This window comes from Leptonychotes weddellii, chromosome 12 (assembly GCF_054177405.1).
Source record: "Leptonychotes weddellii isolate Sample4059 chromosome 12, ASM5417740v2, whole genome shotgun sequence".
Taxonomy (NCBI): domain Eukaryota; kingdom Metazoa; phylum Chordata; class Mammalia; order Carnivora; family Phocidae; genus Leptonychotes; species Leptonychotes weddellii.
In genome coordinates, this window is record NC_138380.1 from 93,229,831 (window position 1) to 93,247,246 (window position 17,416).

Sequence of the window (17,416 nt, forward strand, 5' to 3'; positions counted from 1 at the left end):
GGGGGGGGGGGCGGGCGAGGGCATCTGTGCTGCTCCCTCCTCCCGGGGACCCCCTGAGGCCGCCCCGCACGCCTGGCCCCCGGCTTTGCTGGGCCTGGCCACGGCCAGTGCCAGACGGACAGCACAGAGGGTCCTGAGGGGTGGACCCTGCTCTGGGCCCCCACCGTCGACGGACGGCGGACCCGGTACAGCCAGGCCCGAGAGGGCAGGACCTGGGGCCTTGTCCCGAGGGGCGGCCGTGGACCTCTGAGGCTCTGTCCTGCCTCGAGAGGGGTCCCTGCACACCTGCCCCCCAACTCGTAGCCCTGGGGCTTCCCCGGGGCAACGCCCCAGACCTGCCCCTGGCCAGGGGGCTGCCTCCTGCCTGAGTGCAGGCTCCCAAGGGGGCGGTGAGGGAGCAGCAGTACCTTGATCCCGTCCACGGGGTTATGAATGACGGTGGTTTGAGGCTCCTACAGAAGAAGGAAGCACAGAGGAAGGAAAGAGGGAAGTGAGCGGCGGAGGCGGCGGCTGGAGGGGAGGAGGGCAACCGGGCGCGGATGGCAGGAGGTGGAGCGGGCCGGAGAGGCCCGGGGCCCAGGGTGGCCAGAGAGAAGCATGTGTGCCCACAGAGGGCGGCAGAGAGCGTGGGGGCCGCAGGCGGGGAAAGAGGTCCTCCCCTCCCTTTGCTGCCTGACCCCCTGCCCCGGGATGCGGGGGACACGGTTTTGAAGATGTCATGGGGGTGGGGTGGCATATGGGATGGACGGGGTCCGAGACGGGGCTGGCTGTGTGGGACCCACCCCTCCTGGGCTGAGGCCGCCGCCACGTGCGGGATGGCCACCTGGCGAGCCTAGCCTTCCTGTGGGCCGTGTGCGGCTGGGCTCCCTGGAGACAGCGCGCGTGCTCTGCAGGGCTCGGAACCTGGGCACCAGCCAAGCCCGACCTCTTGGGGCGGCCGGCTCTACGCGGGCCGCCATGGGCACACAGCGCCCCCGCACCAGCACGACCCACGCCACCAGCTGGGGGGGGCCCTGACACAGCCAGGAGGCTCCTCTGAACTTGTCTGCCTGCCCCTGCCCAGAAGCCCCCAGGCCTCTCCCTCCCAGGCAGCCACGGGCCAGCACGGCCACAGGGCTGCGTCCCCCTGGCGGCTTCGGGGACTGAGGGGCACGGCCTCCCACGGAGGCCGCCCTGCCTGCTGCTGGGTCATCACCAGGCCAACTGCCAAGCGGGCTTGTCTCCCTGCAGATCACCGGGGGTGGGGGGCTCCAAAGCCAAGACCAGCCCCACCCATCATTCTGGGAGAAAGCCAAGCCCCCACTTCCCAGATGGCGCGCCCCCCCCGCCGCGGCAGCCGGGCGGTGTCTCCCCGCCGGGCCAGGCCCCTGCACAGCCCCGAGACCGCCCAAATGGGGCTCGGCCCTCAGTCCACACCCGCGCGGCAAGGGGGAGCTGGAGCGCCAGGTGTTGTCCATCGGGGTTAGGCTGGGGCTGCACCCCACCCTCAGCCCAGGCCTCCTGACAGGTGGCCACCGCACAGCCAAGGTGGGGGAGGGCCGGGAAGCAGGGCGCGGAGGGGCTCAGTACCAGGGCGGCCGGAGGAAGTGTCCCCTTCGGGCTGGTGGCAGCAGTGCTGTTTTTGGTGCTGTTTGTAGGGGGCTGTGGAGAGAGGAAGAGGAGGTCGGGGGAGATGGCGGCAGCCACCATTCCCAGGGCAGGCCCAGCACGGAGCGAGGGAGGGAGGGAGGGAGGGAGGGAGGGAGGCCCAGCCGCACTCACCTTCACCGCGTCAGCCTTCTTGTTGAGTAAACTCTTGGCTGCTGCGTTGGGAGGGGAGGAAACAGGCAGCATGAGCAAAGGGCTTGGGGCCTGCTGCTTCCCGCCCCCGTCAGTGTGAGGTGACCTCAGGGGCCAGCCAGGCTCTGGGCATCCCCAAGACGAGTGGGCAGGCAGGCGGCCCCAGGGACTGAGGCAGGGTGGCTTCTGTGGTCAGTGGGGCGCGGTGGGGGGGGGGAAGCAGATCTGTCCCCCGTTCTGAGCCTGGCTGTCCTGGAACAGGCCCATGGGAGACCCAGGGCTGCCCAAACCTCTCATCCCCGGTACAGGCCCCTTCCCCCGGCCATTCTCCACGACCCTGGAGGACACCGAGATTTCCCCTCCCACCTGGGCCCCGCGGCTCGTGGGCAGTGTGCAGGCTCTGCCAAGAAGAAGTCAGGGTGCTCCCCCCTCCCCGGAGAGGAACACAGGATGGGGTACCAGGTTGGGGTGGTGGGCAGCTGCCTGTCATTCTCCGTGTTCTGGGGCCGGGGCAGGCTGCAGCTGGTCACCCACCCAGGCACGGGAGGGGCTTGTCCCAAGCTCGGGTGCCTGCCGGCGATCAGCCTCCTGGCCCCCTCCCACAGGCCCAGGCCCCCGGCTCAGAGCACCAAGGGGCTGCCTGGTTCTTCAGGAACCAGTCCTGGGAGTCCTGACCTTGGGGTCACTTTCCTGGCCCTGCCCTGGCAGCACCAGCCCCAACACGGGCCCCTCTGTGCACTCCTGAGGCCCCTGGGCTCTGAGTGGGCTCAGCAGGGCGACACCCACGGGGAAGGCTCCAGAGGGCCACCCGCGTCCCCGGCTCCCCCCACCTGTGGGACGCCCCAACGCGACCGCACAGAGGCCAGGGCAGCCCGGCCCCTGCCTCACCCTCCCCCAGCCCCCCGGCATCTGGGCCCTCCACAGTGGTCAGCGGTAACGGTGGCTGCCAAACCAAAGGAAGTCTGCTTACCTTCCAGGAAAGGAAAGGTGAGGAGGGAGGGAGTAGTAGTGAGGGAAAGAAAGAAAACAAGATTCATGTGGTCAGGCAGGGGTGCGAGTGTGTGCGGCCCAGGACCCCGCCTGGTCCTGCCCACCCCACCCGCGCTCCCAGCCAAGCGCTGCCCCGCCCGTGAGGCCGATGTGGTGGGGGTCACCCCGCCGCGGGCTCCACAGCCTCCAGCCAGCTAGCCAGCCCTGCAGCGGGGCTGCCTGCCCCAAGGGCCCACGGTGGTCCACGGGGGGCGGAGGGGGCCCCTTGACTGCAGGAGACATCCCTGGACGCTGTGACATCAGAGCGATGTGCACACCACGACCCAGGGAGGGGCAGTGGTTCTCAAAGTGGCGTCCCCACACCAGCAGCACCCAGGCCCACCCCAGACCTCCCGGGGGTGGTGGGGCATCTGTTCCAGGAGATCCTAACCCTGCTTTGGTTTGAGAACCACTGTCAGGGTCCCACGGCCCACCTCCCTCTCTGTGAAGGTGCCCTTTGCTGCCCTCTGGGCTCTGTGCAGGGACATGGGTGATGTGCTCGGGCAGAGAGCCCTGTGGGGCCGTCCAAGTGCCACCCTGGGCGCGGTCTCCAGCCCCACAACCTGTCAGCTCTCTCAAAGGCTTCCCCCGCAGGATCCACGGGGCCGTGTGTCACCAGAGGCCTGCCCGCTGGCCTGTCCCCCTGGTCCGGCAGGCCTCACCCCGTGAGAAGTGTCACAGGATCCCAGTAAGCAAAGGGATGACCGGCGCCCCCTCCCTTGCCCGTCAGTCCTGGCCGCCCTGCAGCACATCCCCCCAATCCTGGGGAGGCTGGATCAGGACCACGCCCGGAGGCCCGGACCATCCCAGGACCAAAATGCCACCTCCCCAGGGCCGCTTCCCACGGTGGGCACCCTGGAAAGCTCCCCAGGGGGCAGCTCCAACCCACCTCCCAGTAACTCACCACAGTAGAACAGGCCAGCCCTGCAGACTCGGGAGCTTTCGCTCCTGACCCCCACTGACCTCACCCCTCTGCTCCCTTCCCCACATCCAGCGCACACCTGGAGCCCACCTCCCCTGAAGTAGGAGTCATGCTGAAGGCGTGGAGCCCCGGTCCCCCATCCTTGCTGGCTGACCAGCGGGGGGCAGGGCTCCTCCAGGGGCCTGGAGGAAAGAGGCACCCATCCCGAAGGCACGCGTCTCGGCAGCTGAGCAGGCAGGCAAGCTGACCCCACACCTGATTCAGGCCGGGCCCGCGACACCATGCGGCCTCGGCGTCTGAGCCGGTGTAGGCCGGGGCCGGCCCAGCACCCCGAGGAGACACAGCCAGCCCTGCCTGGCCCTGGGCAGAGGCAGATGGAGACCCTCGTCTCGAGAGGGCCCCCCTCTCAGTCCCTGACTCTCAAAGCCCACTCTCCAGACCTTGCTCCCCAAGACGGCAACACCCCTCCGCGGACTCAGACGGCTCACTGGGGCCCAGGCTCCAGAAAGCCTCACAGCCGACACCGAGCCTCTTAACCAATGCCCAAACACTTCCCCTGAGGAACCCCCTTTAACCAGCGCCTGCGAGTCTGGGCACAGTGTGGACACACGGCCGGGCCCCTCCTGAAAGCGGCTCCCAGAAATTCACTGCGTCCAGGGCCCCGTGGACCCCGTCTACACTGGCAGTCAAAAGCACAGCTTCGCGGCAGGAGCCCCGGGGGGCCGAGCAGCTGCCCCAGACCCCTGGTGGGCAAGCAGAGACTTGTTGCCGCACCCGCCAGGGTCCTAGGCCGGCCACGGCTGCCCCCCACCCACACCCCCAGCTCTCCCGTCTCCTCTCAGGGAAGGCCAAGACGCTCCGTCGACCCGCAGCGTCATCGTCTCTACGGAGACCCCGCGGGCTCCTCGGTTGGGGGCGCTATGTCACCGGGGAGGCTGTCCCCTGCAGAGGAGCGATGGCCTTGGAACGGAGCCCCCCGCCCAGTGCCGCTGGCTGAGATGGGCTGACCTCTGCCCAAGGGCCCAGCCTCTGCCTCGTCCCCTCGCTGGTGGCCCGAGACAGCCATGCTGGGCTCCGTCCACATGCACTGACCGCCCCCGGGACAGAGCAGCCCTCGGCGGCCAGGTGGGGGGCTGTGCATGCACACGGCCTCATGCAGTCGTTGCAAACCGACGACAGGCAGGTGGGCTCAGGCAGGGGCCCTGCAGAGAGCAGCCCGGAGGCCTCGCTCACTGCGCCGGGCAGCTGCGCTTCAGCAGCGCGCTTCGGCCGAGGCGCCCAGGCTCCCTGCTCCCTGGCCCCTGGTCCTCCCTCCTCTCATGCGCTCCAGAAAGGCTCTGGGAAGGAAGCCAAGGACGGCCCTCCGCGGGCCTTGCCTGCCGGACACGTCCACCGGGCTCACAGGAGGGGCGCACACCGCCCTTCCCGAGGGTGGCCCTGCCCGGAGTACCCCCAGGAGGAGGCCGCTAGGGAAGGCAGCCCCTGTGGGATCTTGAGGCAAGAGCTGGGATGGACGGCTGGCTGGGGCCGAAGCACAAGGCCCCCGCAGAAAACTACGCCCCACGGCTCCGTCTGGGGAGCCCTGGGATCGGCCTTCGGCTGCAGCGGGCTCCGTGCGCCCTAAGCCTGCACCGCCCTGGGCTCAGGCTGGTCCCCTGGCAGGTCCTGCGGTCCGCTAGCCCTCAGGGCTTCTGGCTAAGCTCACAGCGAGGTGGGCGGGAGCGGGCCTGAGGCCCCCGGGGAAGAGCTGCTCGGCAGAAACAGCCTCTCCCCTCACGTATTTGGGAGGAGGCCAGGGGCCTCGTAGAGAGACCAACAGGACATTCTCGGGGCGGGGGGCCAAGGCCCCCCTGTCCTGCGGCTCACAGGGCACACATGCACACGTCAGGCCCAGCACAGACCACCAGCTCCATGCGAGAGCCGGGGAGAAGCACGGTGCAGGTGCTTGGGAGCAGGGGCGGCCCAGGCAGGGCGTGCACGGGGCTGGCAAGAGGGCCCTCGTGGGGCAGGGCCTCTGCACCCATGCCTTTTTCCCGGGGCCCCCACTCAGGGTTCGGACCCAGCAGCAGCCCTGAGGCTTCCTACGGGTGGCCAAGGTCACTCTGAACGGGGGTCGTGACGGACAAGCGGGGAGAAAGATCACAGAGCACAGGGCTCTGACCAGAGGGGTCTCCTGACCCCCAGACTCAGGGGCCAAGACCAACGTTGGGTGAAATGCACGTGGGAGGAGGCATGGCTTAGGAGTCACCTAGCCTGGCCCCTCCTTTAGCGCACGGGGTCCGAGGCTGCTGGGACAGCGGGGGCTGCCGCCCTGCCCTCCGTGTGGGACCTGTCCACGGCGGGAGCGGGGGCTCCCGGGGCCTCTGGGGCAGCTCTGGAGGCCCGGCCAGCAGCTGCGTGCAGCGAGGGGGCTGCATGCCGATAGGCGGGACCCTGGTCAAGAACATCTACCTTGTTCCACCAGCCCCATGGTGGTGCCGGAGGCCGCGGTGGACATTGTGGCCGGAGCGGTGGTCTGTCTGCCCACTGTTAGCACCGGGTTAGAGACGAGGGAGGGGCGGACACAGACGGGGGGTGGGCAGGGGAAAGGGAGGGGAGAGACAAAGGAAGCAGAAGAAGATTAGAGTCCACAGTTGGGTGGCGGATGGCTCCAGAGTCCCGTTCACAGGAGAGTGGGAACAGGACCGGGACTGAGCGACAGTTGGAAAGCGTCTGCCTCCTTTCTCCTTAGAAAACCCCAGCGGGGGCTTCTCGCGCCCAGCGGGCGTGCGCACAGGATGGGACCCGTTAGTGGTGTGACACATGGCCCCCCGGTCCCGGCAGCACGGTATCACAGCCAAAGGAAGAGGATGGGGTGCTGGATGCAGACGAACAGGGACGGACCCCAGACGCTCCCGCAGCCAGTGACGCGGGCGACAGACAACCACAGGACAGCCAGGGGGCCACCTGCCCCTCGGGTGGCGCTGGACCAGGGCCCTGGCCTTGGGTCGCTGACAGACACCCCCCCTCGAGCAGCCGCACGCCCCCAGCCCCGCCCACGCCCAGCGCCCCAGGCGGGCGGCCGCCAGCGAGTCCGGAGCTCGGCGGAGAGGTCCCGGGTCCTCCTCTCCCCTCCCGCTCCCACACACAGAACGGGTGCTCAGGGGGCTCAGGACAACAAGGCCACAGAGGTGCCAACCAACAGCTGGACAGACACACAGCTGCGGCCCAGGCGGCGGCAGCGAGGACACAGAGACCCAACACGCAGGGACAGGGGCGTGTGCCGGGCGGCCTCCCGGACCGGGCTGGATCGGGCTGGGGGGCAGACCCTGGGGTGCTGCCCACAGAGCCCAGGCCTCGAGGCCCCGAGCGGGCAGAAGTCTAGGCTGCTGAGCGGTGGGGGAGAAGGGCCGGGGGTCGTGAGAGAGGGGCAGGCCGCCGGCGGCGGGGGGTCATTCGGAAGCCTTCTCTTCCAGGAGAAGACCGTTCTCACCTGAGAAATTTCTCGTGGCCAGCATGGTGGTGAGGATCGCACCCTGGGGAGAGACACGCAGCTGAGACCAGGACACCCCAGCCTGGACCTCAGCCTGGGGGCGCCTGCCGGGACCTGGGCCACGGACTCGCAGAGCAAGTCTGCAGGCTCCCCGACTGCACAGGGACCGGCTCCCTACTTCCGGAGTGAAACCAGGGGCCGCCCACTGAGCACAGCTTCTAGGGGGCTCAGGACCACGGGCTCCCCGCCGGCCTCCTCCTCCCCACCCACCCGCCCGCAGCCAGGCTGCTCTCCGCACCAGACCTGCGGGGGGCCGGCGCTGCCCACTCGCTCACCCTGAAGCAAGCGGCAGCGACCAGGGGCACCTGCCCCTCCACAGCCCCAGGAATGGGGGACCCCGAGTGTCGCTGCCATGCGGGGGCTGGGTCCACCTGACACGTGTGCTCTGGGACCCCGGTGCCTGCCCTCGCCCGGCCTGCCGGGACCCCTCTGGCCGCTCCCAGCCTGCGGCCCTCGAGGACACGGGCACCCCCGGGGCGGCTGAGCAATGGGGGCCGTGGGGCTGGTGGGCTGGGCGCCGGGGCCCCCGTCTCACCTTGAGCTTCCTCCGGGCATTGAACTTTTTCAAGCATTCTACGGTCTCCTGCCTGTGCATCATGGAGGCCACGGTGGAGCGTTGCTGTGGGGAGAGGGGCTGTCACACCCGGCAAAAGGCTCCAAGGGGGGTCAGCTCCGGCCCTCAGCGGGAGGGCTCAGGACAGTAGGGCCGTGGCACCCCCCAGGGCCACCCACTGCAGCAGGAGGCCAGCTGTGCCCCCTGCTGCCCAGCCCCGAGCCCACCACCCCTTTCCGCCTGTCTGCCCCCACCTCACCCTCACCCTCCTGGCCCTCCTGACGGCTGTGTCCCCAGGCCCCCGGTCTGCCTCGACTCTCCGTCCCCTCACATACAGGACGGGACCTCCTCTATCTGGAGCCCCCACCTTCCCAGAGACGGAGGCCTTGCAAACCCCCCAGTGGGCCCCAAGCCCCAGGCCGCGCAGCACCCAGGAGAGCTGGGGGGACCCGTCAGCGGTGAGGAGAGAACCCCAGGGCGCGCGTGCTGGGGGGACTTACGCAGACCCACGGGTGTTTCAGCGCTTCGTGTGCTGTGATGCGCTTGGCGGGGTTGATGGTCAGCATCTGGTTGATGAGGTTTTTGGCTTCAGGAGTGACCGTGTCCCACTCGGGGGACGGAAACTAGAAGAGGAAGCAACGCACGAGGGAGTCTGAAGCCCCCTCCCCAGGCAGGAGCCAGAATCCCGAGGGCTCTCGTGGGTCCTGATTCTGGGAAGCAGGTGGTGTCACTCACTCCAGGCCTCCCCCCGGATGGGGCGGGGCACAAGGGTCCCAGCACTCACGTCGTAGGCTCCTGCCTTGATCTGCTGGTACAGCTTGTGCTGGTCCTCGTCCCAGAAGGGGGGGTAGCCCACAAGCAGGATGTACAGGATCACCCCTGTGCGGAGCAGAGTGGGGGGGCCTCACGCTGCCGCCCCGCCCACAGCCCCCACTCTCTGGGTCCCCTCCCCCACAGCCTCGTCCCCACCCCCACCCACAGCCCACCCCTGTGCCCTTGGAACACAAGGGTCATGTCCAGGGCTCAGCTCCACCCGAGACCCCCACCAAGGAGGCAGCCCTGCCACAGTGGTCTGCGTGCCCCCCCCCGGCACCGAGCGCTCCCTCTGGCCCAGACCTCTCTTCTGGGTGCGGGGCGGGCACGGGGGTGGTGGGCTTCTCGGCAACTGCCAGGATCACCTTAGCGATTCTAGTCTGTGTGGGGAGGGGGCTCCTGGCTGGTGGCAGCCCCGTGAGTCGGCCCAGGGGCGGGCCTGGCACGGCGCACGTGGCGCAGGGCTCCCTCCACCGTGGCCCCGTGGCCCCACCCGCCTCCACGGAGGTCTCACCGCACGCCCAGATGTCCACCGGCTTGCCATAGGCCTCCTTGCGCAGGACCTCTGGGGACAGGTAGCCTGGTGTGCCAGCGAACCCTGGGGACAGGGCAGGGGCGGTGTGAGGGCCGAGGCCGCAGCGGACCCCCGCCCTCGCTCCGGCCGGCCGCCTGGACACTCACCAAACCATGCCTGCTGGTCCCCCTGCACCTCGATGGCCAGGCCGAAGTCCGCCAGCTTCACGGCCGCCCCTTTGCACTTGCTGGCCAGGAGCAGGTTCTCGGGCTGCAGGGAAGGCGACCCACCAGTATGCGTGCGGTTTACACCCGGGGGGCACGGACGGAACGGGGCACAACAGACGGGACAGCGGTTTGCAGGCTGGGGCGCACAGCTCTGATGCCCCACCGTGTGGCTGCTGCCCTGGCGGACTCGTCGTGAGCCCCGGGGGCAGAGGGGAGCTGTCACACCCAGGCCGAGAACTCAGGGTGCAGTGAGCAGACCCGAGCGGTGCCCCCCGATGTCCCACATCTGGGTGCTCAGGCACGGTGGGGGGCTGCCTGAGGGGTGGCGCCCCCCTGAGGGCCAGGAGGAAGGAGGCAGCGCAGAGCGTCTGGCTGCCCCCTCCCGTGGCGCCCACAGATGGGAAAGGCCCCCCCATTCCCCCCTGCCTCAAGGAGCAGCGCCCTCGGGCAAGCTGAAAGGGCATTCGTCCCCTGTCCCACGGGAGCACCACGGGGGTCCCTATGCTCTGTGTCCTGTCCACAGAGCCCCTCCCATCCCGGCCTGGCCGCCTCCAGTGGTCAGCGTGGAGCACACAGAGCTCGCAGCCTCTGGGCTTCCTCGTCCCTGACCGCCCGGGGCCCCCTCCCCGGGCCGCCCTCCCGACAGGCAGGCCCACGGAGACCACACCACCATTGCAGTGCCCCAAGAAAGGCACACACCTCCGAAAAGACCGTGTTAACACTGCTCGTAACCCTGAGGTGTTAGAAGGTGACACGCGGCCCTTGGAACCTGTGAAGGATGCCAGCCCCATGGCAGACACCGGGGCTTCCCCGGGCCCCACCCAGCTGGCCGGGGACGAGCTCCGTCCCCGCAGGTGACACGTGCTGGGGACAGGTGGCCCTGCCTGCCCAGCACAGCCCAGAGGCCCCTCAGCATCTCCATTTTCCCAACGTGAGCGGGGCAAGGGGGCCCCCACCTCCCCTTGCACCCGCATCGAGGAGTCTGAGGTGGCCGGGCAGGCCTTCCACAGATGAGGGGCTCAGCCCCAGGGAAGGGCTGGGGACCCCTGCGCCCCCCACAGCCCCCTGACATGGTGCCAAACCCCTCTGCTCTCCCCTCTTCCCACCTCGGCTGAGAGCAGACCCACCACTGTACTGTCTCGGGGGTCTGTCCCCAACAGGAGACAGGGGTCCTCTTGGGAAGAGGAGAGGCCGACTGCCCTCCACACCCCGCAGGAGGCAGAAGGCCCACTGTCCTGCCCTTCTGTTCTTTTCAGCAAGGCTTGCTTGCCCCGGGTCACACCTGGGCGGGGGTGAACACCTATGTTCATTCCTATGCCGTGGCCTCAGGGTGAACTATGAATCATGGGGTCCAGGGACAAGGTGGGGATGCATGCCTCCATGTGAGCTGCTTCAGACCAAACGTGGTGACAGACCGTGAGGCCCACAGCATGGGCACACAAAGCAGGCCTGGGGCGCAGGTAGAGGGACGCAGGACCATGTGGGACGTGCAAAGAGGGCGTGGGAAGGGGGTCCCGGGCCTGCTTCTGGTGGGACACCATCCCCAGAACAGCCCCTGCAAAGATCAGCTCACGTGCACACCCCTCAGTGGCCCAAGAGAGGTGTGGCCCCATTCAGCGTGGAAAGGTTGGTCTCAAATGCCACCTAGGGACTCTCGGCAGGAATGACAGGCCCCCCCCCCCAGCCCAGCTAAAAAGGGGACAGGAACCCAGCTTTGGAGAGCCTGGGAGGCAGGGAAGGCGGAGGGGGTGCTGTTCCTCCTGAGGCCACACTGTGACCTGGGGGGTGACAAACCGCTTTGCCCAGAGCTGAGCCAGGGGCAGCAGAGACTTGCAGGATGGGCTGGACGCTGGCAGAGGCCAGCAAGGCCGGCCCCTCACCCCTGCTCCCTTGGCAGCAGCCCCACCTGCACACACATCACCTGCATGCCCCCTGCCGGGTCTGTCTCACCTGGAGCCCAGAAAGACACCCCAAGTGGATATGTGCTGACAGGCTGACTTTTGACAACTGCACTCTCAGTCCTGGAGCATGGAGTCGATGGAGGGACGTGTGCAAACACACACACATGCGTGCACACACATGTGCATTCTCTCACACATGCACACACATATGAATTCTCACGTGCACACCCACACAGGTACACACATGCACACGTACTCATGCACTTGCACGCACCCCCACATGTGCTCGTGCACATTTGCACACGTGCTTTGTGCACACGTGTGTGCTTGTGCACACTCACACGCACATGCTCGTCCACACACATACTCGTGCACACACACAGGTGCTCATTCACACACATGTATTCGTGCACACTCACACACACGTGCTCGTGCACTCACAGGTGCTCATCCACACACGTGCTCGTGCACACTCATGGGTGCTCACAAACACGTGCTCGTGCACACACACGTGCTTATCCACACATACGTACTCGTGCACACTCAGGGATGCTCACACACACGTGCTCGTGCACAGACACGTGCTCATTCACACACACGTACTCGTGCACACTCACACACAGGTGCTCATTCACACACGTGCTCGTCCACACATGTGCTCGTGCACACACACACAGGTGCTCATTCACACACATGTATTCGTGCATAGTCACACGTGCTCATGCACACTCACAGGTGCTCATCCACACACGTGCTCGTGCACACTCATGGGTGCTCACAAACACGTTCTCATGCACTTGCACGCACCCCCACATGTGCTCGTGCACATCTGCACACGTGCTTTGTGCACACACGTGTGCTTGTGCACACTCACACGCACGTGCCCATCCACACACGTGCTCGTCCACACACATACTCATGCACACACACAGGTGCTCATCCACACACGTGCTCGTGCACACTCATGGGTGCGCACAAGCACGTGATCGTGCACACAGACAAGTGCTTATTAACACTCACATGTGCTCGTGCACACTCACAGGTGCTCATCCACACACACGTGCTCATGCACACTCACAGGTGCTCATCCACACACACGTGCTTATGCACACTCACACATGCTCGTCCACATGCGTGCTCATGCACAGCCCTACACACGTGCTCGTGCACATTCACAGGTGCTCATGCACACTCATGGGTGCTCACAAACACATGCTCGTGCACACACACGCATGTGCTTATCCACACACGTGCTCGTGCACAATCATACACACATGCTCGTGCACAATCACACACACATGCTCGTGCACACTCACAGGTGCTCGTGCACACACAGGTGCTCATTCACACACACGTACTCGTGCACACTCACAGGTGTTCACACACACGTGCTCACGCACACACACGTGCTCATTCACACTCACAGGTGCTCACACACGTGCTCGTGCACACACACGTGCTTGTCCACACACGTGCTCGTGCACACTCACAGGTGCTCATTCACACACACGTGCTTGTGCACACTCCCAGGTGCTCATCCACACACACGTGGTCATGCACACTCACACATGCTCGTCCACACGCGTGCTCACGCACAGCCCTACACACGTGCTCGTGCACACTCACAGGTGCTCATGCACACTCATGGGTGCTCACAAACACATGCTCGTGCACACTCACACGCATGTGCTCATCTACACATGTGCTCATGCACACACACGTGCTCCTGCACTCACAGGTGCTCACACACACGTGTTCATGCACACACGTGCTCGTGCACACTCACACGTGCTCTGCACACTCACAGGTGCTCATTCACACACACGTGTTCATGCAAAGTCACAGGTGCTCATTCACATACACGTGCTCATGCACACTCACACACACTTGCTAGTCCACACGAGTGCTCACACACAGCCCTACACATGTGCTCGTGCACACTCACAGGTGCTCATCCACACACACGTGCTCGTGCACACTCATAGGTGCTCACACATGCTCGTGCACACTCACACGCATGTGCTCATCCACACACGTGCTCGTGTACACACACGTGCTCATCCACACACACGTGCTCGTGCACACTCATAGGTGCTCACACATGCTCGTGCACACTCACACGCATGTGCTCATCCACACACGTGCTTGTGTACACACACGTGCTCATTCACACACACGTACTCGTGCACACTCAAAGGTGCTCATACACACGTGTGCTCGTGCACACACACGTGCTTATCCACACACGTGCTCGTGCACACTCACGTGCTCATGCACACACGTAGTCGTGCACACTCACAGGTGCGCACACACAGGTGCTCATTCACACACGTGCTCGTCCACACGTACTCGTGCGCACACACAGGTGCTCATTCACACACACGTATTTGTGCACACTCACACACACGTGCTCGTGCACACTCACAGGTGCTCATCCACACACGTGCTCGTGCACACTCATGGGTGCTCACAAACACGTGCTCGTGCACACACACGTACTCGTGCACACACACAGGTGCTCATTCACACACACGTGCTCGTGCACACAGGTGCTCATCCACACACACGTGCTCGTGCACACTCACATGTGCTCGTCCACACGTGTGCTCATGCACAGCCCTACACACGTGCTCGTGCACACTCACAGGTGCTCGTGCACACTCATGGGTGCTCACAAACACATGCTCGTGCACACTCACACGCATGTGCTCATCCACACACGTGCTCGTGCACACACGTGCTTATCCACACATGTGCTCGTGCACACACACAGGTGCTCATTCACACGTACTCGTGCACACTCACAGGTGCTCACACACACGTACTCGTGCACACTCACAGGTGCTCACACACGTGCTCGTGCACACACCCGTGCTTATCCACACATGTGCTCGTGCACACTCACACGTACTCATACACACAAGTGCTCATCCACACACACACATGCTCGTGCACACTCACACACACGTGCTCATCCACACGCGTGCTCACGCACAGCCCTACACACGTGCTCATGCACACTCACAGGTGCTCATCCACACACGTGCTCGTGCACACTCATGGTGCTCACACACGCTCGTGCACACTCACACGCATGTGCTCATCTACATCTTGCTCGTGCACACACGTGCTTATCCACACACACGTGCTCGTGTACACACACGTGCTCACACACACGTACTCATGCACACTCATGGATGTTCACAAACACGTGCTCGTTCACACACACGTGCTTATCCACACTTGTGCTCGTGCACACACACAGGTGCTCGTCCACACACGTGCTCACGCACAGCCCTACACACGTGCTCATGCACACTCACAGGTGCTCATCCACACACACATGCTCGTGCACACTCATGGGTGCTCACATGCTCGTGCACACTCACACGCATGTGCTCATCCACACACGTGCTTATCCACACAGTGCTCGTGCACACACACATACTCGTGCACACACGTGCTCGTGTACACACACGCGTGCTCGTGCACAAAGGTGCTCATACACACACGTGCTCGTGCACTCATGGGTGCTCACAAACACGTGCTCGTGCACACACAGTGCTTATCCACACACATGTGCTCGTGCACACTCACACGTGCTCGTGCACACACAGGTGCTCATTCACACCCATGCTCGTCCACACACGTACTCGTGCACACACACACAGGTGCTCATCCACACACGTGCTCATGCACAGCCCTACACACGTGCTCGTGCACACACACACGTGCTCGTCCACACGTGTGCTCATGCACAGCCCTACACACGTGCTCGTGCACACTCACACAGTGCTCACTCACACACGTGCTCGTGCACACTCCCAGGTGCTCATCCACACACACGTGCTCATGTACACTCACACACGTGCTCATCCACATGCGTGCTCTCGCACAGCCCTACACACGTGCTCATGCACACTCACAGGTGCTCATCCACACACACGTGCTTGTGCACACTTATGGGTGCTCACACATGTGCACACTCACACGCATGTGCTCATCTACGCTCGTGCACACATGCTTATCCACACAGACGTGCTCGTGCACACACGCACGTGCTCGTGCACACACGTGCTCGTGTACACACACATGCTCATTCATACACAGGTACTCGTGCACAAAGGTGCTCACACACACGTGCTCGTGCACACTCATGGGTGCTCACAAACATGCTCGTGCACACACACGTGCTCATGCACACACAGGTGCTCATTCACACACATGCTCGTCCACACACGTACTCGTGCACACACACACACAGGTGCTCGTCCACATGCGTGCTCACGCACAGCCCTACACACGTGCTTGTGCACACACACACGTGCTCGTCCACACGTGTGCTCACACACAGCCCTACACACGTGCTCGTGCACACTCACAGGTGCTCGTGTGCACACAGGTGCTCGTGCACACTCGCGTGCACACAGGATCTCCTGGCACTCCCCCTGCCCCTCCAGGGCCTCCTTTTGCAAGACATGCAGGCGCAGACAGCTGACACAGAGCAGGGTGTGGGACTCACCTTGAGGTCCCTGTGGACGACCCCCATTTGGTGGCAGTGGAGAACCGCCTCCAGGATCTGCTGGATGCAGTGACTGTGGCAAACAGCAGGTGTGTTAGTGAGGGTGGCCTCGAGGGGCAGGGGGTGTGCAGGAGTGGGGTGCTGTGTGGCACTGGGGTCGCAGGGAAGCAGAGAATCAAGATGGGGCCTGCCATACAGGAGAGGAGACGCCGGCTAGGAGGGGTCCCCCCACTGGCCAGCACAAGGCAGGGCCACCCCCTGCACCCCACACCCCGCTTTCTCCTCTGACCAGGCCCACGGAAGCCACACTCAGAGGACACGCCTCTCTTCCCGGGATACCCTCCCCAGGCTCATGCCTAACCGAGCCCGACCCTGTGCCAGGTGTCCTCTGAGAGGGGGCCAGGGCACTGCGGAGGAGGGTGGCACCCCAGCCCAGGCCCCGCTCTGTTCTGGGGCAGGGCCAGTTCTGCAGCCGGTCCCTCAGGTGCTAGAGCAGGAGGGCTTCCGTTTTACCGGCCCCAAGTGTCCACACTGGCTGCCCAGCTCCAGAGCAGCCCAGCGGTCCTGGTAGCTCTCCTGCCCGGGCCCCGAGCCCTGAGCCAGGGAGACAGACATCTAGGGCCTTCCGGGCACGACTGGCTGGAGGGAGAGGTCAGGGCTGCCCGCAGGCTCCTCGGACACCTGTGTGTGAGCAACACCGCCCACGCCCCAGACCCCGATGACCCCCAGCTTCTGCACACACAACACCCTGGGGCCCGAGCCTGCCTCCCCCAGATGGCCCGTGGGGTGCACGGTTTCCAACTGCCCCCAGAGCCAGGCACAGGCTCCTTGAGGTCCCAGCCACCCCTGCAGCATGGCCTGCCACAGGCCGCCAGGAGCCCCCTGCCCAGGACTGCACTCGCCGCCCCTCTCGGTCGGGGCGAGACGGGAAGACAGACTGCTTCAGGATCCCTCCTGCCACGGCTGGACCCTGCAAGGTGACTGAGGGTCAGCTGGAGGTGTGGGCTTTGTCTCCCTAATAGCAAACTCGGAGTGGGGGGAAGGGACCAGACCTGTTCCTCAAGTAGCTCTGGCCACACCTGGAGAGCCTCCTCCCACGGCATAAACCTGACTTTCCTCCCTGCACATGCCAGGACCTTGGAACCCTAATGATGACGGCTCCTGAGCTCTGGGGGGGTCAGAAGGAGCCAGGCCCAAAGCTGTGGGACACAACCCCTTGACAGCACCACCAGGGGCTGGAACCACAGCCCCCTCCCGTGTCCTGAGTCTCCTGCCCTTGTGACCTGGGGGTCTCCTGTCCCCGTGTCCTGGCCTAATTCACCCTCAAAACCTTCCTTGTTCTGGGCACCTGGGTGGCTCAGTTGGTTAAGCGGCTGCCTTCGGCTCAGGTCATGATCCCAGAGTCCTGGGATCGAGTCCCACATCAGGCTCCCCATTCTGCGGGGAGTCTGCTTCTCCCTCTCCCTCTGCCTACTTGTGTTCTCTATCTCTCTGTCAAATAAATAAATAAAATCTTTAAAAAAAAACAAAAAAAACCTTCCTTGTTCTTGTGACTCCCACAAAGCCCTCATCTGCCTGGAACATCCCCTGTGATCCTCATCCCTGTCCCGGTGGCGCCAGCCCC

The 17,416-nt window shown here is 64.8% G+C and overlaps 1 protein-coding gene across 1 annotated transcript in view; it reads right to left on the reverse strand.

Annotated features, from left to right (window-relative positions):
• Positions 1 to 16,407, reverse strand: part of CAMK2B (calcium/calmodulin dependent protein kinase II beta) — an 18,001-nt gene extending 1,594 nt beyond the window's left edge. Inside the window, exons 1-12 of the mRNA XM_081799727.1 lie at positions 16,306 to 16,407; positions 15,793 to 15,900; positions 9,310 to 9,412; positions 9,143 to 9,226; positions 8,600 to 8,694; positions 8,316 to 8,438; positions 7,798 to 7,881; positions 7,203 to 7,245; positions 6,182 to 6,256; positions 1,762 to 1,799; positions 1,570 to 1,641; positions 286 to 452 (exon numbers count right to left, since the gene is read on the reverse strand). Of these exons, the coding sequence (XP_081655853.1) occupies positions 286 to 452; positions 1,570 to 1,641; positions 1,762 to 1,799; positions 6,182 to 6,256; positions 7,203 to 7,245; positions 7,798 to 7,881; positions 8,316 to 8,438; positions 8,600 to 8,694; positions 9,143 to 9,226; positions 9,310 to 9,412; positions 15,793 to 15,900; positions 16,306 to 16,407 (1,094 nt within the window). The remainder of the gene's footprint in view (positions 1 to 285; positions 453 to 1,569; positions 1,642 to 1,761; positions 1,800 to 6,181; positions 6,257 to 7,202; positions 7,246 to 7,797; positions 7,882 to 8,315; positions 8,439 to 8,599; positions 8,695 to 9,142; positions 9,227 to 9,309; positions 9,413 to 15,792; positions 15,901 to 16,305) is intronic.
• Positions 16,408 to 17,416: the final 1,009 nt, after the last annotated feature.